This window comes from Apis florea, unplaced genomic scaffold (genome assembly GCF_048593485.1).
Source record: "Apis florea isolate Af1SG1 unplaced genomic scaffold, ASM4859348v1 contig_1914_pilon, whole genome shotgun sequence".
NCBI lineage: Eukaryota > Metazoa > Arthropoda > Insecta > Hymenoptera > Apidae > Apis > Apis florea.
This window is the reverse complement of record NW_028256504.1, coordinates 1,547,386-1,571,999: the sequence shown is the minus strand read 5'-3', so window position 1 is coordinate 1,571,999 and position 24,614 is coordinate 1,547,386. Positions and strand designations below refer to the sequence as shown.

The window sequence follows — 24,614 nt, the reverse complement described above, 5'->3', positions numbered from 1 at the left end:
TTAATACAAATTAGGAAAACTGAATTTAATGATTTCCAATATTTCTGTGAAACGAAATTTGAAATTCAAATCAGAATTTACATCAAAATATAAATCTTTCTAGATATCTGTTTCGATCATAATTTGTCACGGGTATAACTTTTTTTTAATTAATTAATGATTGTAGTATCGTACAATTTTTTTTCCCCCACTTCTACTAGAGCAACTAGAGTTGATTACCGATATTTTATTGACATTTCCATATCGATATCGATCGTATAACACGTTAAATATTAAATATCCATCGATAACATTATCGATAATCACAGTTTCTATGTCCACGCGTTTGAACGAATAATTTTATATATTCATATTACTTACAGATAATAATTTTATTACTGATTCTTCGTTCATTTTCACGCACCGTTTCACGCGCCCCGAACATAACTCAAAACGTTTTCACTCGACTCAAAACACGATCGCCCACACGACTAATTAGCTCGAAAGAAAAATTGTTTCCCGCTCGAGGACCGACCGATCGATCCTTCATCAAGCAAGAAAGAAGGTGAAGCTCGATCCGAGATGGTTATTTTTCAAGCAACATCGTCTCCCTGGAAGCGGGTTCCAGGAAATCTTTTCTTTCTAGCAACCGTGAAGACTAGAAAACACACACACACACACACACCAGAAGGAAGAGATGTCGCTTCGCAATCTCTGCTGGTATCGACTGTCCTCTTTGTTTATAAATAAAGTTGGATGCCTGGATGTCGATGTATATAGGCGTCTCCGCATAAAGTATATAAAAGGGAGGTGTATCGCGACGCCCGCAAACCGACGGCGGGGTTAAAATGGAAATGCATGGCAGCGGGCGGTATAGGCGAAACCCCGCGGTTTCGCCTCTTTCGGCCAAGATCTACTACCACGGGTCAGCAGCGAGAATAGGAGGAAGGGGTGGGGATGAACATTTCGGCCGAACGCGCGGCCATCTATCGGTCGAATACGCTGGGAGAAAAAGCGCCGATTTATTTCCTAGCGAATGTTCGTCCGTTACCCCTCCCTCCCCTCCCTCCCCCTCCTCGTGCCAAGTTTTCAATTCGTTCTTCCACTTACGGTTCGAAAACTCCTCTACCATGCCTGTTTTCCACCTGTGTCGCGTCGTCTAACAGTCGGTGCTTGTTGCAAGAACTTGGAAGAATCGATCGTCCTTAATCGTTATACGTATCCACTCCGGTGGATCGATAAAAATTCCCTCGAATTCTTCCCCTCCTCCCATGCGATTCTCGCCGGGATGGGAAAAACGGATGGCCGAAAATTCTCTCGTTCGAATTCTAAGCGATGGCGCGAACGAATTCTTTTCGAGGCCACGCTAGACGCGAGGGCGAGGCGGCGGGGGAAGAGGGGTGGACGAGGGAAGGCAAGAGAGCGCCGCTGAACGGCGCAGTTTATTTCGGTCGGGTTAATTAGTGTTGCCTCGCGAGGTTTACGGTTGACATTTCGTTGGTCGTTCGTTCGTTCGTTCGTTCGTCGTTCCACGGAGGGCGGGGTGAGGTGAGGAGGAGGAGGAGGACAGACAAGGGGAGACCGGCTTTTTTACGGCAACATACTGGTCGGCCATACCGAGTGCCGGTGGAGGAAGACGAAGTCGCCGCAGAGGAGAGCACAGTGTACAGAGAAAAGGAGAGGAGGAAGAAGAAGAAGAAGAAGAAGAAGAAGAAGAAGAAAAGGAGGACGGAGAGGGACAAGGACACACCGGCCAATAAAACTGCAGTGCCCCTCGAAGGTGCACCGAAGGCGCCAGGGCAGTCTGGACCTCCCTTATTAGCTCCCCTCTTTCAACTTTTACCATCCACCTAAGGTCGCTCCGCAACAGCCTTTGTTTTATCCTACGGTGTGAATATCGCACCGTTTTACGGCGTTCGGATTAGACCCACCTTTGTGACTCTGTCGAGAGAGAAGCCGCCGAATACGACGGTGGTCGAGCATCGAACGATTTCGAAGCATCGAAATAGCTAGCTACGAGGGATAGTTTCGAAAGAATTCGAAAAGGAAGAAAGAATTTCTACGATATTTACTCGTTATTCTCTTTCTCCTCGCTCGCTTGTCTCTGCTCAGAAGTTATTTCCATCATAGGAGAGGGGGGAGGGGGGGATATCTCCTTTGTGCTCAGCGAAGCGAGTTAATTTGTTCGAATGTTTTCCTCGTGCTCTCTATCTCTATGACCATCATTACGGGCAAAGCGAAGATCGAATTTCGTCTCCGAATAGACGATTCCAAATTCTCGTGAAATATATCGAGAGCTTCGTTCGAGAAGCTCCTGTAACCCCGTGGTTAGTTAGGGACTATACAGTTTACGGACTACACGGGTCCCTCCCTGTGTTTCTCGATTTCTCTTACGTTTCGCCTTGAATTAGGTAGTTGAAATCTTTCCCTCGTTAGGCCTGTGGACGCTCTTCGGTGAGAAGAGTAACGAATTACAAGAAGCTGGCAATGGTTGGAAAGATAAGGGGAGAGAGGAAGGAAGGAAGGCAGGCAGGCAGGCAGGCAGGCAGGCAGGCAGGCAGGCAGGCCTTACCTAACTGGGTCGAGGGTGAAACAAAGAAAGAAACGGTGAAAGAGGGACGAACGAGATGAACGAGTAGTGAAGAAGGTGGATGGTTTGCTGCCTTATTAAGCGGTCTTATCGCTAGAGACAGCCTGCCCCGACACGGCCGTTTAACTTTTACTCGACCTGCAAACAAGTAGTGGACACACTGGCCAGGGAGATAGGACTCGGCCGCGTTACCTTCGCCTGAACCCTCTGCCTTATCACACTTGAAAAACTTGACGGCTGTAAACATGAAACGACGGCGCAACTGGCCCCCGGAATATTTCTCCGCGCCGAGATTTACAATGCGTCGTCTTTAACTACGCAGTGGGATATTTAAGCGTCACTTACAGAATCGTAGTCTCCGATTTATACGATTGTGGACAACGATATACCATAAACTGTCCTTTCCCGCCGACTTTCGTGGAGATAGAATTTCCTGCAATTGAGTGGCAAAGAAACCACCTTCGTATCGAAAACTCTGTTGTTTTTCGAACATAGTAACAAAAAAGAAGAAAAAGAGCGTCGATATGAATTTAAATTTAGATTCGAGAACGTTAAAAATGCATTAAAGAGCCTCTCCTTATTGCAAACGTTGAGTAAAGTGGCCATTTACACTTTGCTCGAGGGTAACCTCATTCTTAAAACAATCATACATTATTTTCACAAATCCAAGAATCGCGTCCACTCGATCCCAAGCGTCGCTCCCATGTGCCTCGATCGTCGGCTCCCCGTGGCGTCTCGAGAGCAGCCGGCAAAATATTTGCCGCGCAAACAGGAGGACATCGAACGGGCGAGGCCTCCGTTTTGCGGAGCGGAGCGGAGGTAAACAAAGGTGTACGCGCGCGAGCCAAGTCGAGGCAGGATTAAATGGGTTATTGTGCGGTTTTGACGGGTCACGTTGACTGTTTGAAAGGGATTCCGTGGCACGAGATACAGTGGCCAGGGGGCCCACAAACGTGTCCTCGAGAATCTCGCATTATGTCGGCGAGACTGTTCGTGGAGAGGGGGCGTGATCGGCAGGTCACCAGGTTTACGCGGCGCAATAAATCACTCGAAAGGGCCTCCTTGAACGGATCCTCAGGTAAGGATACCTCCTTGGGATCCTTATCTTCCGAAGAGACCTCGTCGACCTGTCAGCTAATCCTATTAGCGGCACTGAATCTTGCGTTGCCACGCAACCGCCATTTTCCCTCGGTTTCCATATTTCCTCCTCGAACACGTTTCCGTCTTTCTTTCTTTCTTTCTTTCTTTTTTTTTTTCCCTTCCTTCTTCTCTGTAAATCGTCGACCACGAAGTCCACGGAGCGTTTCTCGCGCGATAAACTGCCGATACGAATTGCGGGGCGAGGGAGAAGGCTGTCGGAACGTTTCACGCGTGCACGTAGCAAATTGCTCGAGGCCGTCTTGCAAATTGCTCGAGGCAACGTGGTGGAAAATCGTCCGGCCCGCATTGACACGAATAAAACACATGGCCGGCCAAGCATGGCACGCGGAAAAACGCGAAACGTTCTCACGCGGCGGGAGTTTCATTTTTGTCGACAAATGGAAAATTGAGAAAATTAACGGCAAATTTTCTTTCGAAACTTTTGACAACAACGAGGATGAAAAGTGGCAGGCGAGCGTTTGAAGAATTCCAACGAGTTGCAACGGCAGTAAAGCGCCATCTTGAACGAGGCGAACGTTCGAAACAACTGTTAATCCAAGACACTCTAATTTGCCGGATAAATACTCGTTTGCGGGAAACGGTTGTAACCGCCGTCTAATAACCCGTGAAATTATTCTAAATACCACGGAAACCGAACGAACGATCCCCGTGGCTAATCCTTCCGACGACCGGACCATGTCCGTGAAATCTCCAAAGCGTGTTTCCCTCGGAATATTCGGCTCGATTTAGAGCGGAGAGATTTATGCGCTGCTCGAAATAATTGCCGGTTTCGGGTGACTTTGTCGTACAGCGAAGATATCCAGGTTTTTTAATTGTCTTAGAAATTTAGAAACTTGACGATTGCTACTTATGCCGTTATTCTCGAGAAGTAATTTCTAGAAATCGGATAATAATAATCGACGTTACGATTGGATTAGATTTGGTAAAGAAGAGTTGGTTACTAGATACTAGGTGAATACTATCGTGAAAGTAACCTGTAATGACTTGCCTGTCCATTAATCTTTGCCGGAAAGATATAATGAAGGAGATTTGAACGGCGAATTGAAAAAAAAAAAAAAAAAAAAGAAAGAAAAAAAGGAAAAAAAGAAAAAAAAAACTAGCTATTTAGTAAATAATGTGAGCGAAAACAAGAAACTGGTTTTCTAAATGGAATAATACGCTACAAGGGGGACGATAACGATCTAATGAATGCAGTTCGTACACCTTCTATTGTTTTATTGTTTCATTCATACATGTTCCAGAGGCGTTCTCCTATCCTCGTTCTTTCCCCGCGAGATCTCTTCTCGGATCCTCGAACGATCCTCGATTCGAGGGAGACTCGCATTTTTCGCGACGTATCTCCAACTTTGTCGCGGTTACGATCCACGGGACGGTGGGGAAAAAATTTTACGAGGTTCATTCCGCATGCAGCTCGAACGCTCGAGAAGAGAAGAAGAGGCTTCGAGAGGCGACCACTTTTTATTTATAAACCATAGAAAGCTTCGATCCACTCGAATTCCCCGAATCGTTTCTCTTCGTCACGGACGTTACTGCTCTCCAACTCCCCCGAAACATTCGTGTTCGTCCCTCTCGCGAAACTCTCGAGAAAAGGGTGTCCTTGTAGAAGCGAACGTTTCGCCGTTTCGTGTCACGTAGCCGTAACAAAGTTTTCGAGGGCCGAGAAGCGTGGAAACAGGCGGCACGACGCATCGTCGGTAGTACTCGGCGATTTCACGAAGCCGGACAATGGCGCGATATAAGCCGGAAGAAGGTGGCTCGTCGGAGGATAAAGAAAGATAGAGAGCGGGTGGGTGGGATGGGATAGGCGGTGAAGGGTTGGCGAGAGAGCGCGGGAGAGGCCGGCAGATTTATTTAAGTCCCTCGCCGTCGGGTTGACAAGAGTAGACTCGCGTAAACATACTCGTTTCTCCTTGTTCCGCCGTGGCCGTTTGTCGAGCCTTGGCGGGGGGAGACAGCGGCGGGATCGTTTCACGGTAGTTTCTCGGCGGGTGGGGCGAAAGGCGTCGTCCCGCTCGTGGGCAAGTTCGATTCGAAAGGACGCCCGCGCGCCAAACGGCCGGCCAATCCCGTCCCACGTACCGTCCCACGTGACACGCCCGCAGGGTAGTGCGAGGCGGCGCGATTGGACGGTTCCGTAAGAACCACGTCCTACGCTGCTGTGGTGGGGGCAGACGTTGCTTTCGGTTTTCCTCGCCAGAGGGGGAACTGGGACGGAGCGGAGTGGAAGGCCGCTGAAGTGGTGTGAGTGGTGGCGAGTCAGTCGCAGACTGGAGTGCCCTGTGAGAGCAGGGGACGGACCGAACGAACGAACGAACTCTATAACTAATCGCTCGTGACGCTTCGTCGTCTGTCCGAATGTCCGTCCCAATCGCCCGACCACACCAACGTTCCTCTATTCCTATTCTCTTTTTCTCGCGGTGACGTGAACCCCAAAGTGTGACGTGTTTGCGCTCTGCGTTGTTCGAGATTTTTTCCGATTAGTGCGAATTTCAACCGTCGAACCGTCGTGCCCCGCTCCATCCTTTTGCCTTTTTCTCGTGCCATTCTGGACTGGATTCATCTGTGAACACTTTCGGGACATTGTTGGAGTCTGGATATCGTACTGGCACGTCCTCCCGGCCGAGCACCATCGGGAGATGCAATATTCGACATGTGGTCATCGGTCGAATTCTTCGGTCACGACTCAAAGACACCCTGATGGCAATCACCGTTCGCGATACATCGCGATCACTCGCCACCACTCGACTCGTTGTTAGTTTCGTGTTGATATCCTCGTTGTCGATAATAGTAGTAGTAGTAGTAATAGTAGTAATACTGACTTAGTGAGAGAGTGCAGTGCGTGCAGGTGCGATTGTGACCCAATTTTTCGTTCAAGCGAACAGACATTGAGACAACGAGACGTAACGAAAAGAAAAAAAAAAAAAAAAAACTGTTCGTCGAAATCGGCTGAGATGTCAGCGTACGCGCAATTCGGATACTCGTATCCGTCGGCGTCCCAGGTGAGTCATAAACTATGAAACATTACATTCAATGTCAGATTTGAATCTCGAAGGTTTTTTATCAGATTTTTTTCTCGTCGATCGTGTTTCGTGACGAGGACGCATACGTGTTGTATCGCGATTAGAAGCATTTTCGAGAATAGAAAGTCGTGGTTCGTTGATTTTGACGCGAGATGACATCGTTCGAAATCGTTATCGCGTAATCTCTGCTTTTAGCGGAGTTATAATTTCGAGAAAAATTTCGCGTAGTAAATAATTCATAGCCGGTGCTGCGATGATGATGGCGTTGGTAATAAGTTTTATTTCCTTGTCTGCAAAATCAGATTCAATTATTCGTATAACGACGGTGATTCTTTATCGGTTGGTGGTAATTTCAAAATTCTTCCAGTCACGACGAATGATTGTTTCGATTCTTTTTTCTTTTTCTCGTCGTGAAAGCGAACGCATTGTGAAGTATATCGCGGGTAATTACATACTACTTTTATTAGTTTCCGCCTTTTAAGATATCCTATTCACGATCCTATTACAACGTTTCAGAAAGTTGCTTCGCACACGTGTTATCAATTTATTTATCGATTTATGTTTTCGATAATTTATATTTTCTCTCGTAAATGTCTGCATAATTGATTTGTAAACGTGTAAAAATTATTTTCGTACAATTCCAGTAGATTTTTTACAATGAAACGTTAGATATTCGAAGTAGGTGATTTTCTATAGTTATACACCTGTTTCTCGTAAATGTGTACCGACGGCCGTCGCTTACAAGTTATGATGTCTCGCTATGTCTAACTATTTGATAAAAAATACCATTTAATACCAAAGTTAGCAACTGATCTGTATCATAACGAAAATTAATTTCTTCCGAGGAATTACTGGACTACTAATTGTTACTTTCATTTCATTGATTCACATCATTGCGAATGCATTTATTTACATTTAATGCAAATATTTCTTTAAAAATTGACAGTTCCTTTTGTATTTAAAGATTAACTAGAAAAGTCAATAGTCAGGCTGTAAATACAAATGTAATAATACTTGTGACATTTCGAATCATCGAATAATAGGAATTAAACTCACTGAAAAATTACACGTTAATAAAGTGGATAAATATCTTCACCTCTTTTAACTTCAATATTATGTTTTCAATTTTTTCTTAATATCCACATAATGAAACAAGTAAATTGTTTCGACGAGAAGATTTCCAATTATCGTTAATTGACTAAAATTCATTTTTCTTATTCTTAAAAATAATTTATAAAAAAAAAAAAAAACTTCAAAAATAAATTAAATCAACTTTTAAAGTTTAATCTAAACTAACATTCCATAACATTCTTTCTTACTTCCCAATGGAGTATCGTCATCGACTCTCTTTAGAATAACACACTAACCTATATTCCATCACGGTAGTGTAGTAATTTCCAACAGAAATTAATCGTCCGATCGAAAATTCGGGCGTTAATAATTTCCTCGAGTTTTATCCGCGCGTGTACCCGATTTCGTCACTTGTTAAATATCCGTATCTGGTCAAGAGGGAAAATTAAATTCTGATTTACGAGATCGGTCCATGATCACCGCGGAGGCGGGGAGCGTGCGGGAAGGGGGTGGCCACGAGAGCCGCGCATGCGCTCTAATCATCCCGCTGCCGAAAAAAGGAAGGAGACTCTCAAACGCGAAATAACATCGAAACGAGGCACTTACGCGCAGGTGCAAGACTAGATAATAATACGGGTAGCGTGTACCCGCATGGGCTCTCGCGAGAAAGGTGCGAGTTGCATCTCAGTGAAGAGAGTCGAGAGTCGATTCTCGCATTTCGTTCTTTTCAACGGCGCGCGCTTTCAAAGCTCAGGCTTTTTCCTTCGTTTCGAGTAAGCACATTGAAATCGCGTCAGCCGTCTTGTTTGTCGTGTCGTTCAAGTATTATTGGAAATTGTATTCGCGGAGAAGATTTGCTTTCTTTCATCATCATTTATTTACCTCGCGCATTTGTATTTACGTTTTTATTCTATATCTACGGGAAGATTAATTTGTTGAACTGATCCCTGGAAGCGGGCAATTAGCGTAGATATTTTTTTTTAAGCACGCTCTAAGTAAATTAACTAATTGCCTTCCCGTATTTAAAATCTTGAATAACCAAGCGAGTAACAATTCCTGGCAGATTCCGTGTGTATTGTATGCATAATATTATTTCCGTTGGTCCGCACGAATGAGAATGGTAGGCTTTTAACTAGGTAAGCCCGTCATCTGTAACTCTCGATACGCGGCGCGATATGGAACAACGATAATTGGTCGGTTATCTTCTCCCGTAACCGCGCGTGTTTCCTATCTTAACTCTTATTCTCGACCGACGAATTACTCGGGGCGTTTACATGCGCGCAAGTTGCAACCAGGCTTATAAACTCGAGGCAGCGAAAATAAAGAGAAGAGAAGAACGGGCTTATAATTGCCGGTGCAGTGGTGAATAGTCGAAACGGGGTTCGTCTCTCGAGCCGTCTAAATAAACAGTTTATACACGAAGTTGGCGGCGGATGCTTTACGATCGAGAGGCCAATTCCTGTCGTGCGGGATAATAAATATTTTAACGCGAATCATTTTCTTTCTACGTGGAAATGCGCGTAACGATAATTGGATTTTACAGCCTACTTGCGTGAATTTATAATACGGTCGCCTAGGAATCGTAAAATTCGCGATTACAGATTAGGTAAGTTAATATATTTACTCTGGATGGAGGAGGAGGAGGAGGGATTCAGTAGTGGATAACCGCTTGTTCCGTTCGTTTCATTCCTCCCTCCTCCCCTTATTCCTTTCTTTCGGCCGGTGTTATTGCGAGTTAAACGACGAGAGAGAGAGAGAGAGAGAGAGAGAGAGAGAGACTCGTTCAATTTTTCCCCTTGGGGGAGCGCCGAGACGAAGAGGAGAAAGGTTATGTTTATCGTTGGCCGATTGAAAGGATGCCTTTATAATGGCGCCTTTAATTAAACGAACCCGATGGATATTGCCGCGAACGAGTGTGTACCGTTTTATATAAAATCTCTCTCTTCCACTCTGTCTCATCCTCATGTGTTTATTTTCGTATTTTCGTCGTTTAACCGCGAGCGAGCGAGAGAGAGAGCGAGAGAGAGAGAGAGAGAGAGAGAGAGAGAGAGAGAGAGAGAGAGAGAGAGAAAGAAAGAATTTCAAACGGCGGTGATTAATCTCGTCGCGGTTCCCGCGCGTCCATTTAACGCGCGCACGCCACGTTCAATTTTCCACAGCATTTTCAACAGTTACGTGCTAATGAAATTCTTGCCGCGGAATGCGTTCGATCCGTTTTATGGGCGACCGTTTAATTAACGAGAAAGTTATGTCCAAGTTTATATTTGAAAAAAAAAGAAGAAGAAGATATACGTTTAATAAATTTGCGAAGAATCTGATTTCAAATCTTTTCGTAACAATATAGCCCGTTTTATCTAATTCCTTCCGTATCATCCGTGTTCATCTAGGCGAAGTTTCTCGGACGTAATTAATAACAGTAGACAGCGGGTTCGATAAATATTCTTCGCAGGTGTGTGTGTGTGTGTATTAACGAAAAAGTAAGATGATATTTTTGCGCAAAAATAAACTGGCCAGCGTGGACACGGGAGAAGCTTCTTTTTATATAGGGATGGGCAAGGTGTTAACATGAATCCAATTAATATGATGTTAATGATATGCCGGCAGTACACCTGGAATGGTTGGTTACAAATTCACGGATTTTGTAACTCGGCCTGGATATTGATTGATTCGTCATCGAGGGAAGGAACAATTACGAAGAATCGAATGGAAGCGATGCGACGATTCGGTTTCAACTGTTCGCGAGTGCTTGCGCGAATGTCGCCACTGTACGACGGTGAAACGGGCAATTACAGGCAGAGAAAAAGAGGTGGCGGTGGTGGGGATAAAGGTTGAGGGCGCACGGTTCGCAGACACGGTTTAAGAATTCGGTTTGTTAACGCGTAATGAGAAGCAGCAATTGGCCGTGGCTCGTTAAGCTAACCGGGAACGCATCGATCGCCATTCTTCCGTTATTTGTCAGCAGCCGTAAAACACGTCGAACAGGTCGACTTTCTACGCGGGAACATCTGTTGGCCGATTATGCCCGACCGCGTAACGACGGTAATTACTTTTTCGTTCGGCGAATAATTAGTAACAAAGTTATTAGTACCACTGTTCTTTCTACGTCGTCGCCACTTGTTAACAAGTCACCGATAAGTGTGCATTAATTAAACCGTTCAACGAAAACGGAACGATGTTTTATCGTTGCGAGGAACACGCGTATTTATATTCCTCAATGAGATTGCTTGGGCAAAATTAAACGTTCGATTATCGACAATGTCCAATTATCTTACAATGTACAAACCGTGTTTATTCCTTTATTTATAATAGAAAGAAATCTTTTTTCGACCATACCAAGGAAATAATATAAAATTCCATTTCCATAGCCAATTATTACAGTTCAAGCAAATTTATGACGAACACTCGATATTCTTTCTTAAATGAGAGCAAATGAAAAATCTGAAATTCGCTAACCATGGCAACACACCCTTCTTTTCTCGATATCGTAACGTGTGTCCTCCTCAGTGAAGCGCGTCGCGCGATTTCGATATCAGCATCGAAGCATCTGTTCGAGCAAAAGTTACATCCGCATAATGGGAATAACGCGCATGGCGCAACGGGTACATCGGCTCGTTGTATAATTACGGCCCTGGACACGGAAGCGCTCGATATCTCCGTAATATCAGTTTTCAGGATCGTGGCCTACGCTCCTCTCCTCTCCTCCCGTGCCTCCCTTTCCCCTATCCCTCCCCGCCTCTCCACCCTTCTCTTTCACTGTCCTTCATCCACTCTCTTTTTGTTTACGGACGTTCACGGACGGATGTCGTCGGCGTACTTTCGATTCGAAGGATCGAGAGAGTTGGAAGCATCTTCCAACAGCAACAACAACACGAGTTTCCTTCGTAAAATGTGCGACGTTCCGCTGTGTAATCGATAATTACGCGGTGAACGAGATTAAATGCCGTTTCGATTTACCGTCTCGGCGAGGTTATTCCTTTCCACCCGGTATTTACGAATTTCGTGCACTACACCTCCTCGACAGCGTATTATATGTGCATACGAGACATGCAAGAAACTTATTCGAATCGCTGCAACTATACATTTCCTCCCTTATCGAAGCTTTTGGAAAAAAATTTAATTGCGGTTTATTTGACGCGTAGAAATCTCTCCTCCCCGCGTTTATTTCGGTGTATAATACGCGCGGCAATTTGTAACGATCCGCACACAGAAGTCCGTGATCGTTGCGCGATTACTCCGTGTAAAATTATTACTTTGTCGACGGCGTGTGATCGGTTACAATAATGCCTGGCGAGATATCAAGCCTCGCGCGCCGCCGCCGCGCACTTCGCGTATTAATACGCGTGCATCGCATGATCGAGCAGGGGAATTTTCGTGGTCCGTCCGCTTCGTTAACTCGCGCTTATTATACCGTCGTTATCCGGTTATACTTTGTTATTATCCGGTGTGTTTATTCGGGATAAGAAGATTCGGTGGAAGGCATTGAAGCTCCTCCCCCCCCCCCCCCGATGATTGACGGAATCGGCAATTACGCCACGGATTCTCGCACGTACTTTACCTACCGGGCACACAACAACCGTCCTACTGCACCGACGTTACACGCACGCTCGCGGGAAACCGGTTGCTTCTCTTTAAAGGTGCACACGTGTCTCATCCGCACGGAAACCGAGACTTTGGTGGCAACTTTGTTTTCGGGAATCATTTTTTTTTTTTTTTTTTTTTTCAAAATCCCTTTTCATTTATTTTTCAACTATTTTTTCACGAGATAATCTAAGATCACATTGGTTCGAAAAGGGGGTTATCTATAACCTAACCTAATCGGTGTATTTCGTTCCTGTGTTGTATCGAGTGTTACAAAAGTTTGAGACTACAAAAAAGGAACTAGCGTTGGAAAAAATTCCATGTTCTAAAACTAAAGTTTAACCGTGGTGTGAATCCGTGGTACTCGTCTTTTTCACGATTTCTCGAGAGAAGCACGGGTGTCTCTCTTCTGTTGGCCGCAACAGGGTGTATATACCCGGTTGATCCGGCAGGAATGTCGTTTCTGAGAAAAACGATCGATATGTATATATATATCGTATAGATTGAATTTCACAGAAGAGACAGAGAGTGCCGAGAGGCACTTCTCTTGAGGAATATTTTTTTTTTGTCTTCCCTCTCCTCTTCTCTTTTGTCTCTCGATACGTCACGAATATAAAAATCAGACGAGTGAGATTTTTTTCGAAAAAAAGATTTTCCCCGAATTTTTACGGAATCGTAAAAATTTTAGTCGAAACGTGTTTCGGCAAGGCGCGTAAAAATACCGTCAGACCCGTCACTCGTACGGTTAACGTTCACGCCTTCTTAACGTCGAGTTACTGCCACTTTAACGGAGTCTTTAAGGCTTCAAATAGATCTTCTCGCGGCGGCCCCTCGCGCGCATCCTTTCCCATCTAGACGTTTTTAAAGCCGCCACGAAACCGTTCTCGGCATTCCGTGGCGCCCTTTAGCCCTTCGAGAGGTAATTAACGTTAAATTGTTGCCAACATTAATATATTTATATTTCACCGCCATCTGGCGATTCGTTACGATTCCTTCTCCTCGTTGCCACGACTTTGTCTATACTGTTAGTAAAGAGTGCGAAAGAATCGAAAGATAAAAAGATAATACTTCGCTATATAATAGCGAGTTTTATAAAAATCGAAGCGTCCTCCTTCCCTTGAAAGAACTTTCTCCGTGCGAGAATAAACGGAAAAAAAAAAAAAAAGTGGAATGCATTTTTACACACTTTTTACAAAATTTTACTTTCAATTCAATTCGATCCCGAGTTTCGTAAAATATAAATTGCATTCCGATGTAAATACAGCGGAAAGTGAAACCCGAAGTTGGCGAGCACATGCGTAATGCTTATCGAGAGACGTTTAAGATAAAAACAATATTCTACGCAGCGCGGAGACAACAGATAACACAGCTCGAAATCCGATTAACTTCTATTTCACCACCGATAGAGACAAATTGCGACCACGTGACTCGTTGTGTATTTAATCTGGGGCACACGAGAGGGAATGAAAGAGAGAAAGGATCACCGTAACGGTTAATTTGTCGCGGAAAAGAAGGGCGGTTGAGAAGAACGGGGAGAGGGGTCTGTAAATGCCGTTGTCGTACAAGATCTCGCGCGTGGAAAGGTGGTGGGGCGGATGGGATGGGGAGGCGGAGGGGTGAAGAGAAGAAGGCTCCTGCGTGCGCTCTCTCTCTCTCTCCCCGTGTATTCGAGATTTCGAGCGACCAGAAAAAGACACGTGGTGGAGAAAAGTGGTGGTGGTGGTGGTAGGAGTGATGCGCGGGAAGGGACGGAAGGAGAGAATCGGTCTAGAGAAGTCATCGTCTCGAGGCTGTCTCATTCTTATCCCTCCTGCGATCCGCCATCTTTTTCGTGCGAATTGCGCGCGCGTATCGCGTTCCTATTGGTTTCGGCCTGCGTTTTATGACGTTTGTTCGGTGGTAAGCTCGTAAAAAAGAAAAAAGTGAGTTTCGAACTTTTCAGAGAATGACGAAGCTAGCCAAAGACGAAGAGGAAAATTGTTGCTCGTGAATTCAATTGGAAAGATGTATATATCCAAAGAATTATTGTGCAAATTTTCTTTTACGTCTAAATTTTTACTTTCAATATTCAATAATTAAAATTCACAAATGAACGCTATCTAATCTGACTAATTTAGAATGATAATTTTGATATTTATATCTCTCGTGCAACATGCATGAAATATATAAATGTTATATTCCATGGACGTGGATATTTTTTTTTTCCAGCGGATCAAATTATCGTGTAAATTATCGTCAAGGATTAAATTCGAAATTCTGCCGTGTGATCCCGCGAGATCGGTCGTTGGAGAATTATCGCGTTTGTTGTTTCGTCGCGTGTGCCGGCTCTCTAGGAAGAGAGAGAGAGAGAGAGAGAGAGAATGAGCCGCATTGTCAAGTTTCTCCGGTTACTTTGCACGAGAGGCGATAACTCGCGATCAAACCGCTACTTAGCTCAACTTTAACACGTGTAATCCTGTTTATGAAGAGAACCCTTTACACGACCGAGTCCTGTTCCAGGGAGGACTCGGCCCGTATTCTTCGGCTTCGTTTCTAACTCGTTTCCACGTGACTCTCGGAACTCTCGAAAACGAAGATTATAACGCCGTTCGAAATTAATCAGTCGAACGATTTTTGGGAGAAAGTTTGAAGAGGCGACCAGATATTGGAACGCGATATATATATATCGGCCACCGTGATAATCCAAAATTACGCGCTTCCGATTCACGATTGCGTAAATTGTAGATATATTTCGTTGGTAATAAGGAAATGAACGTCGACGATTGTTCGATGAAATTTCGTGGATTATTATCGACAGGGGCGACGATGGCATCGATCGTGCGCCAGTTTGTTTAGCGTATCGATACATTGTGTATTCGCGGCCGTCGGGAATAAGGGGTTGCCGCGGTTACGTCGAAATTACACGTTCGAGCACCGGTAAATTATTCCTCATGATCGACAGTCGAGAGAGAGGCTACGTTCTCTTTACACCTGCGTCACGCATCGCTTATTCGTGCGCCGGATCATCGATAAACCATACTTAACGTTTTTTCCACGAACCATCTCTCGGCTCGCTCGCGCTTACACACACACACGCGCGCGCACGCACAAATACACGCGCTCGAGAACCAGCCTCGAGCGTCTTCCAATTAAAACATACGTTGTAATTATCCGGCTATCACGATCGACCGTATTTTCTCTCCTCGCCGGATTTCGATTTTATTTCTCAATTACTCGTCGCCTTTCTTTCTCTGTCTCTCTGGAATACGTGTTTACGTATAGGAAGCCTCGCGCAGAGAATTAGTCGACACGATTCACTCCACTCTTGGAGGGGTTGATTCGCTGACTGTTACCGAATCGTAATCGAAGGTGGTGGAATGATTTTACGATTCATTTTTTTTTCTCGTAAAAATAAAACATTTCGTTAATATATTCCAGTCTGTCAAAATTACATATTAATAAGATTCGCGCTAAAAAAAGAACAGTCGAAGAGAATAAATTAAAATAATTTAAAGAAAAAAAAAAAAAAAAAAAAGAAAACGTCGCCATTCTAACAATATCGCAACTAACAGATATCTCGAAATACAAATACATGTAATACGTGTATAATATAATATTCGTGATGAATCGTTGACAAAATCCATTAACCAAAGAACGGACTTGCACCGTTCCCAACGATAAACGGTCCACACATCGATGGAGGTTAAAGCGTCGAAGCGAAGGGACGAACGAACCGTTCTCCCAGGATTATCTCGGCGGTGGTTGGTGCCGCGGGGGTGAAAGCGGGCTTTTAAAAGGTTCCGATGGGAAACCCAGCAGGGCGTGAATGGCTCGAGACGCCGGAACATTCCGTGAGAGACGAATTGGCGAAACGAGGAGGAGAGACGTGGCGGGAATAAAGGCAGCGCGACACATTCGTGAAGGAAGGCTCCCTGGGTGTAGACCCCAGAGCGTGCTACGGGGCGCACACGCACGCCGCCACGCATGTGTCGCGGCCTCGAGGTGTAGGCCTCCTCCTCCTCTCCTCCTCTCACACCCTTCACTCTTTATTCACGAAAGTTCGGTTTACCTCGTTCCCTTCCGGGTCTGCCCTTTCTTTTTCTCGTCTATTTTTGCCCCAACAGCTTCTCTCGAAGGGAGAGGCCTCCCGAGCGGGAGACAACAGACTGTTTCACTCGTGTGAAATAGTTTAAATTGATTAAAGAGTGTGTCGATTTAATTGGAAGGATCCACTTATGGCAATATCTCAGGACACTGGTCGTCGTTGGTTGCTTTCCTTTTTCTTTATCGAAAGCGGTCCCGCAAAATAAAAAAATGAAATGGAATCGCGCGGGTGCGATTTCCACGCCGGGACGCTATTTAGGTATATCCATAGGCGATAAATTATCGGGTGAAATTTGTAGCCGGCACGTCGACGGGGCGTCGAAATATCTTACGACTATTTAGCGCGACGTGGAATCCCGTTTTTCGTAAACATGTCCGCGCCACGAGAGATACGGTCGTTTTATATAAAAAACGGTGGCGACGGTTACCCATCCCTCCTCCATTTCCTCCCGAGATTTCTTCGCCGCCGCCGCAGCGAAAACAAAAGGGAAGAGGGAAGAAAGAAAATAATCGTGCGCGTGTGAAAATAATGTTTTCGTTGATCCTCGTTTATCACCGTTTCCCGTGGGCGACATGCGCGCCTCCCGATTTCGACACGCTCGAACTCTACGAATAGAAAGGTTGTTCTACGTGAGCGAAACCTCTTTTTCCCTTCGTTTTTCCTTCCTTCGTTTTCACGATTTATCTTATCCTCCCTCGCTTCGAAACGAAAACTTTGAAATATATATATTTTTACAAGTTTTTTTTTAAATTCGCAACGCGTAGAAGTTTTTCTTCTCCCTTCGGAGAGAAAAATACTAAGTTTTGCGTCCTACTTAGGGAAAAATATCGAAATGTATAGATTACAGGAGTACTCTGCCTCCTTTCTCTCCATTCTTCTCTCGAAATAACTCCACGCCCGTATTAATTACCAGGATTCATTTCATCCTCGTTTACCGCGGAGAAATCCGCCGCGATGTATGCACGCGATCCTTCCCTCGTGAGCGCCTTCACAAGAGAGATCGACGACGTACGCTGCCTTTGGGAAGCGATTAATCGCGGTATCGCGCCACCGTTGCTTGCCTCCCCTCCCTCTTTGGGACAGAAGTTTGTTCGCAGAGTTGGGATGAAGGGAAGTACTCTCGTGGTGGGGTATTTTGGAATTTGGAACGATTAAATTTATGTTTATACAAATTATTGTCTAATAATTTTTCGAGGAAAAAAGAAATGGCGCCTATATTCCATAATCTAATTTAACTTGATTACGATATTGATTCTCTTCGTTAAAAGATATAATTTGCGAATATTATATCTTTTAACACGTGATTATCTAAATAGCCACGACTCCGTGAATTATATCCTATAACTTGTCATCAATGTTATTATCCAAGAACATTCATAAAGGATTCCACGCAAAAATGACAGGTTATGCTCCCCGGCCGATCGTATATGATTATTCAAATGGAAGTCCCAGCGCACTTGAGAGAGAGTAAGCTGGATGGAGAGTGCTAGAGAGATCTAGTAGAGATCCCCACTTGAAAACTTATGGAGGAACTATAGATGAGGTATAGCTGTTCGGGAATTTATTATTATGCAAATCATTCCGCACTCGTGCGTAATTAAATAATCAATTGGCATGTTTATTATATCATCGTCGACAATTCTATCTCGATATTCCATTTATTTGTCTCGTTTTCTTCTTTTTTTTTTTTTTTTTTGTCAGCGCGTGCAACAGGTATAATCAACGAGATAGACTTTTTTTTTTTTCTTCTTTCCTGTTCTTGTTTAGCGATTCTATATTGTAGGAATTATTAATTTTAATTAAATAGTTACCGTGACGCTAATATCTTGTTCTCCTTACGTGATACAGATCTCGTTTCTTTTTTAGGGGGTATAACTTGTTTTAAATTAAATAAAACACATACCTTCATATTTTTATTCGATTACGTGTGGATAACGTTTACATTAATTATCAATATTATTACAAATCTCTCGAGTATTCCGACTTGGATCAACTATCGATGGATCGTTGTTCACTTTTCAATGGAAATATCTTTCCTTACTTTTTATTACACTCTCTATTCACTTATTTTCACTACTGTCTACTTAAGAAACACTAAAATATTTGGCTTGGCAGAAAATGATAGCCGATGAAAAGCGAAGAGAGAATTTAAAGAAATTTATGGTGTATTTTTTGGGTATGAAATTACGCGCTTCGCTGAACTTCCAAGAGCGATTCTTACCGAACTTTGCCGATGATTCCCGAATATAGTCGCGAATATAACCGAGTATAACCGCGAGAAAAGGTGGAACGAATAACGAATAAATACTCTAATTCCAACTATCTATTGTAGTTTATTTTTATTTTATTTATCTATCGTTGTTACTGTCCTCACAATAAGGTAATAATCTTTCATGTTACATAAACATAGAATATATTTTTATGCCCGTGTACAACAATTAGGCACGAAAACGGTATACGCGACAAGATATTTGCTATCTTTAGTCTCGACGAGCTCTCCTCAGCTCGTTGCGCTGATATCGCTTGAACAAATGAGGGTATTTTTGTGTTCGGTAAAAAGGGGTCGGGGAAGCATTTCTTGCCGCATTAGCATGCAACGAGTATAATTTTCGTGCGATATTTGATCGTTTATAAAAGTGCAAACACGGCTCGTTGATGTACGAAGCTTGATCCCGACAATTTGACTTATTCGAGCGGCGAGACGATAAATTTCCATTTAATTTATTCGGTCTCGAAACGCTCGAGTGGCATTCACGGTATACACGGCTGTCATTATACGAAATTACGTGACAATTATTGCTATCGGGGAACCCTGATCACGAGGGGACATCGATGTGTCGCGCCACATAATTCCAGTTACGAGAAACGTGTGTATACGTTGAAAATACGTTCGATCGGAGATTTTTTTTCTTTTTTTCCTTCTCTTTTCCTTTCTTTTCTTTTCAAGTGAATTATAACTTATTTTTATTTCGCCTTTTCTCGCCTTCTCCTCGCGTCGACGGTAACTTTTTAAGAAGTTAATTGTCGTGTGTCATCTGTTGTTTAATAACGACAGATACCGCTACTCGGTCCTCGATTATCGTCCATTAAAGTAACACGGAATTGCTATCGAGTTATCGAGCACGCATTTATAATCGGATCCGCGGCGATAAGGACTTGTATCACCTGGTTTTCGAAATTACCGTCATTACCGCCATTAACCCTTTGCTCTAGAATTATTTTTAAACCCGATACACTCCGTACTTTATTTAACTCGATAATTTATTTCCGTGTATATACGCATTTTATTCGTGCTTTCGACATTTTTTTCACGCGCATTGATACACGGTGTTAACTAAATACCTGTTGACGGAAACGAGAACGAGACGAGGTAATATGAATCATCCTTGCTCTTGGTAACATGAGTCACGGACAAAAAAGGTTGGAGGATACGTGAAGGATTTTGTATCATGTTTGCAATATAAAAGAAGGAAAAAAAAAAAAGAAAAAAGAAAAAAAAAACAGTTTTATTGCCATATAATTTGTTTATATATAACTTTTTGATATATCTGGTATAATCAACACTCGAAGCGTGATTATCTATAATTCATTAGATGTTGGCGGATAATGTTTCGAAATTCATTTTTTTTAATGTTAATTCAATTAAATTTCTTATCTCGCTGATTATCTTCTTTTTCTTCTTCTTCTTCTTCTTATTATTATTATTATTATTACGTGTTTGAATCACTTGAAATTTCATTGACAAGAATCTCCTTATCCATGCTTTCGTCAAAAGCATCGTTAAGTCGAGTCATTATTGAACAATCGATGATGTGTTGTTTTACAATATTTATACACGTCGATCTTTTCTCCTTTGTACGAAAATTGTAAAAAAATTTTCTGAAAAAAAAAAAAAAAAGAGAAAACTTCTATATAACATATACATCATACAAAGTTTAACAAACGTTACACGTTTTCATTGTTTTTCATCGCAAAATTCATTCGTTCTCTAAAAATTTATGATATTCGATAACTTAAATTTAAAAAAAAAAAAAAAAAAAAAAAATGAAAATTTTTCAGCTGTTGGTGAGCGGCGGACAACCAACGACGGCGACGTCGCCGGCGATGTCGTCGGGGGGCGCCCTGAGTCCTGGCGCCCTCTCACCGTCGTCGACGGCGACGACGACCGGCGCCGCGGCGGCAGCCGCCTCCGGTGGGGCGAGCACCCCTGTGGCGGGTGCCACGGGACCCGGTTGCTGCGAGAACGGCAGGCCCATGATGACCGACCCAGTCACCGGCCAATCTGTGTGCAGTTGTCAGTACGACAGCGCGGCAAGGCTAGCTTTGGGAGCGTATCCAAGGCTAGCACCGACCGCGACCTCCTACTCGTCGTATCCCACGCCGACACCCTCCACCACCGACCAAGGACCCTATCCTAGCATTGGAATGGACAGCTCCGCGTTCTACCCTCCTTTGGTGAGTAGCTCTCCTTAAATATTTATCACTGATTTTTTTAGTTTTTCTCTTCTTTCTCCTTCCTTCCTTCCTTCCTTCCTTCCTTGTTTCCTTCTGTTTCCATGCGAGAAGGTCGCCGGGTTAATTGTTGGAAGGCAATTAACGGCGTTTACACAACAAACGATGAATTATTCATGGTATATTATTTAAATAAATTATTATATCGTTTGTGGGAATGTTTTGACGAGTGTTGTGTGGATGGGATTCGAATATGTTGGATGGATGGAAGGTTTCGAAGAAGGTTGGCTTCGAAATTACTTGCCGAGATAGGCGATCGAGATATCGAGAAGCATGGAAAACGGAATAAATTAGTCGAAACAGCACGTTCCACGGTTAATCGGAAGACTTACGACCACACTGTGTTATGTATTTATAAACGCGATCATTAAACGGTTTATTAGCTCGGTTTCGAAAATAGAAAAGCAGATGTATCCGCCCGCATTTGCAATACGCTTTGTAACGTTTCACGGATGAGATATACGCGGCTATCGCGGGCTTAGATTGATCGAGGCGTCGTGCTAGGCGTGCCGGACGATTATTACTCCCGTTGCCCGAACTCGAGACGGATTAGCGCTCGGCCCTGCCACGAATTAGCTTGGAATCCACGGTAATAGAAGCCACGAGAAATCCATACGTGTCTGCTCTCGAAGTCGCGCTTCCCAGCCACGCTCCGTCGCCGGCTGCGTCGAATTATTCACGCACGGCTGTCGAGAGCGGAGCGATAATCTCGTTTAAGTTTCGGTTCGCGGAAGACGCGTCTCGCTACCTCCTAACGAGGGCTCCGTGATGGATTCGCGGTTATATATTTCGTTGGAGCGAGGATCTCGCTCACGTTTCGCCCGGGAATCTTGTGAAACACGCGTTTCTCGTCGCAGACACGCACCGAGCTCTCCTCTCTCCTTTTCATCGCGTGGAAAAAACACCGGCTAAGAATAAGTTTCCGAACGAACACGGTCACGTGACTCCACTATGCGGAGAAAGAGATGGCGCTCGCGTGCCTGTGGACGAAAGTGTCGGGTAATTAAGTCAACGCGGACATTGAAATTACATCGAATCGGTATCGCGTGCGAGAGGAATGGGTAGGCGGAGACGAGAAACGTTCAAGTTCGTTGTAAAACTTGTTCAGGGTGAGAAGGATTGACATGGTGAGACTTTGTACATGTGTTTAGCCTACGGAATGCGCGGAGGGTTCGTAAAGTGTGTACAGGTTATGATGTCGCTTCTCGATTAACCGCTCGATAATTAGTATTTTAACCGTTAACATTTTTCGAAGCATTTCTTGCCGTATACGGGTGTTTGGATCCAGTGAAGCGAGTAATTTCGTAATTGGAAGAACAATGCATCGTAAATTTCTTCGAACGCATGGGTGTCGAGTTCATCCAAGCTTCGTCTTTTTTGCAGATATCGGACTCGTAGTTAATGTAGTTTAGCTTCATATACGTTTAAACAGTTTCTCGTTGTTGTTTTAACCGAAAACGTGATAGTTTAATGAAAATTTCGATTTCATAATATACGTGCAATTTTCGAATCGACGATTATCGGACGATATTACGTGGACGGATGAAGTGTTTTTGATGAACACGAGGAAAAAAATCAGGCGGGAATTGTAACGGGATCACGCGTGTTGAGAAAAAACTGTTTGCGCGTAATCACGATTATATCGACGATAGGACTGATAATACGCGCGATTGACATAAACGTGTAGAAATAGGCAATCGATTGTATCAGCGTTTCGGCCAATTTATATCTGCACTCGAGCGTGGATACTCACCACAGGGAGGTAGGAACGATAAAAAGATTGCTGTGGAAAACACGCTCGTCACACCAGATGTTGCGAGTCCATTTGAAACGACTTCGACTGGGCGCGAGTTTCAACTGGAAAAGGAACACAGAGAGAGAGAGAAAGAGAGAGAGCTGATAATTAAATTCTGCATTTATTCTTAACTCTTTTTTAACTCATGGAGACCTCGTTTCGAACGATAAGATGCATTAATCCTACAAGAGAGTGAAAGGTCAAACCGAGGTAAACCCGTATCAAACGGTTAGGATATCGTGTAGAGAAATTTTTTTTATCGTACGAAACACGCGTTTCCCGTGGTATGCATCGAGCATAATGGTATGGCACGTTTGCTTTTCTTTTACGATACAACGTAATTGTTGCATCAAAATATTTATTTTCGAGAATAATAATGACTGATTTATTAATATTATTTACGTGGTGTATATATATATACACACGTGAAGATTCTTCAAGACGAAGAGTTGTGGCCAATTAATTATATTAATTTTTCCTCCCTCTCCAATCGACTTAACCTTTTATGGAACCGTATTTGGAATGACTCGTCATTCGTATCACTCGAGACGTACAAAAATCTTCGTATGCAGTGGAAAAATTGAAATTAAAATAAATTCGACTATCTCGATCTCGATACGGAAGCGAGATTCCACGATTCGGAAATAACTGTTTCCGTGACAAAAATGCCCGTTTCTTATCTCAACAGCCTCTCCTCGATATAATTAACGGAATACAACCGAGACGTAGATAGGACAAGGTAGATAGAGATGGATAGATAGCAAGGTGTTCAACCAAGTATCGATGTAATCGATCAGAATCGATATTGAATTTCGTTCGACAATTTTAAAAATTGGTGGAAGTAAAGAATACGTTATATATATAAAATATTTGTACGTTATACATTTGAATTTTTTTCCCTTTCTTCTTCTGCGAAGTGAAGCGAGTAATTTCACATCGAAACAATACATCGTAAAATTTTTTTTAAACACTTAAGCCCAGTTTCTCTTCGTCTTTCGTTCTAGCTGTCATTCTCTACAATGGTCGTTATATAAGCTAGAATTTCAAGTGTCCCCAGCGAGAAAAAACTACAGTGTAAAAATGTGCCGATATGGCGTTCGAGTTTATAACGAATTTCCACCCCAAGCGCGAGACCGAATCGCGTTCAGCCAATCAGCGACGCGTGTCCTCCGATAACCGGGCCAGCTTTCATTGGTCGAAATTACACGGCCGTTTTATACCTCGACAAATGGGACGAATCGGATGGAATCGCAGATAACGAACAATTTCTATCCCCCCATACACGTACACCACGATCCGTTGCTGCCGCCGCGACGTTCAAATTTTCGTTTCGTACTTTATATTATACGATCGTGTATCGATTATGAGCGACACCGATCGTCCAGCCGGAGAATTATCGTCGTGACTCCATCTAGCGGCCGATAATAGCGCGCGTGTCGTTACACGGTTTCGTTCTTTCGATGCTCTTATCTGCACAACCGCAAATGGTAACCGCGCGGTCTTTTCATCTTTGCCGCGCAATCAGTCCAAGTCAGAACTGATAACGGAAGATAGTATCGCTTTCGAGCTTATCTCATCTAGTTGAAAAGTAAAAATGATTGTTAGATTTCTTCAAAGAGGGTTGCGTTTTTACCGTGATTTCATATTTGGTTTGGTTGATTGTAAGGTATCACGCGGGTAGTAAGTGAAATCTAAGGTCAATTGTTATTTGTCCGTTATATAAGATAAAAAGCATTTATGGGTGTAGGTAAACTGTTTGTGTATTTTCTCGGACGGTGAGGAATTATAGGTAAAATTTTATACTTATTATTTAATGAAAATTCA

General features: G+C 43.5%; 1 protein-coding gene across 1 annotated transcript in view; it reads left to right on the top strand.

Moving 5' to 3' along the window:
- Positions 1 to 6,005: 6,005 nt before the first annotated feature.
- The window catches only part of LOC100865421 (homeobox protein araucan), a 54,974-nt gene continuing 36,365 nt past the window's right edge, over positions 6,006 to 24,614 (top strand). Inside the window, exons 1-2 of the mRNA XM_086915107.1 lie at positions 6,006 to 6,729; positions 20,543 to 20,938. Coding sequence (XP_086771233.1) covers positions 6,682 to 6,729; positions 20,543 to 20,938 — 444 coding nt within the window. The 5' untranslated portion in view covers positions 6,006 to 6,681. The remainder of the gene's footprint in view (positions 6,730 to 20,542; positions 20,939 to 24,614) is intronic.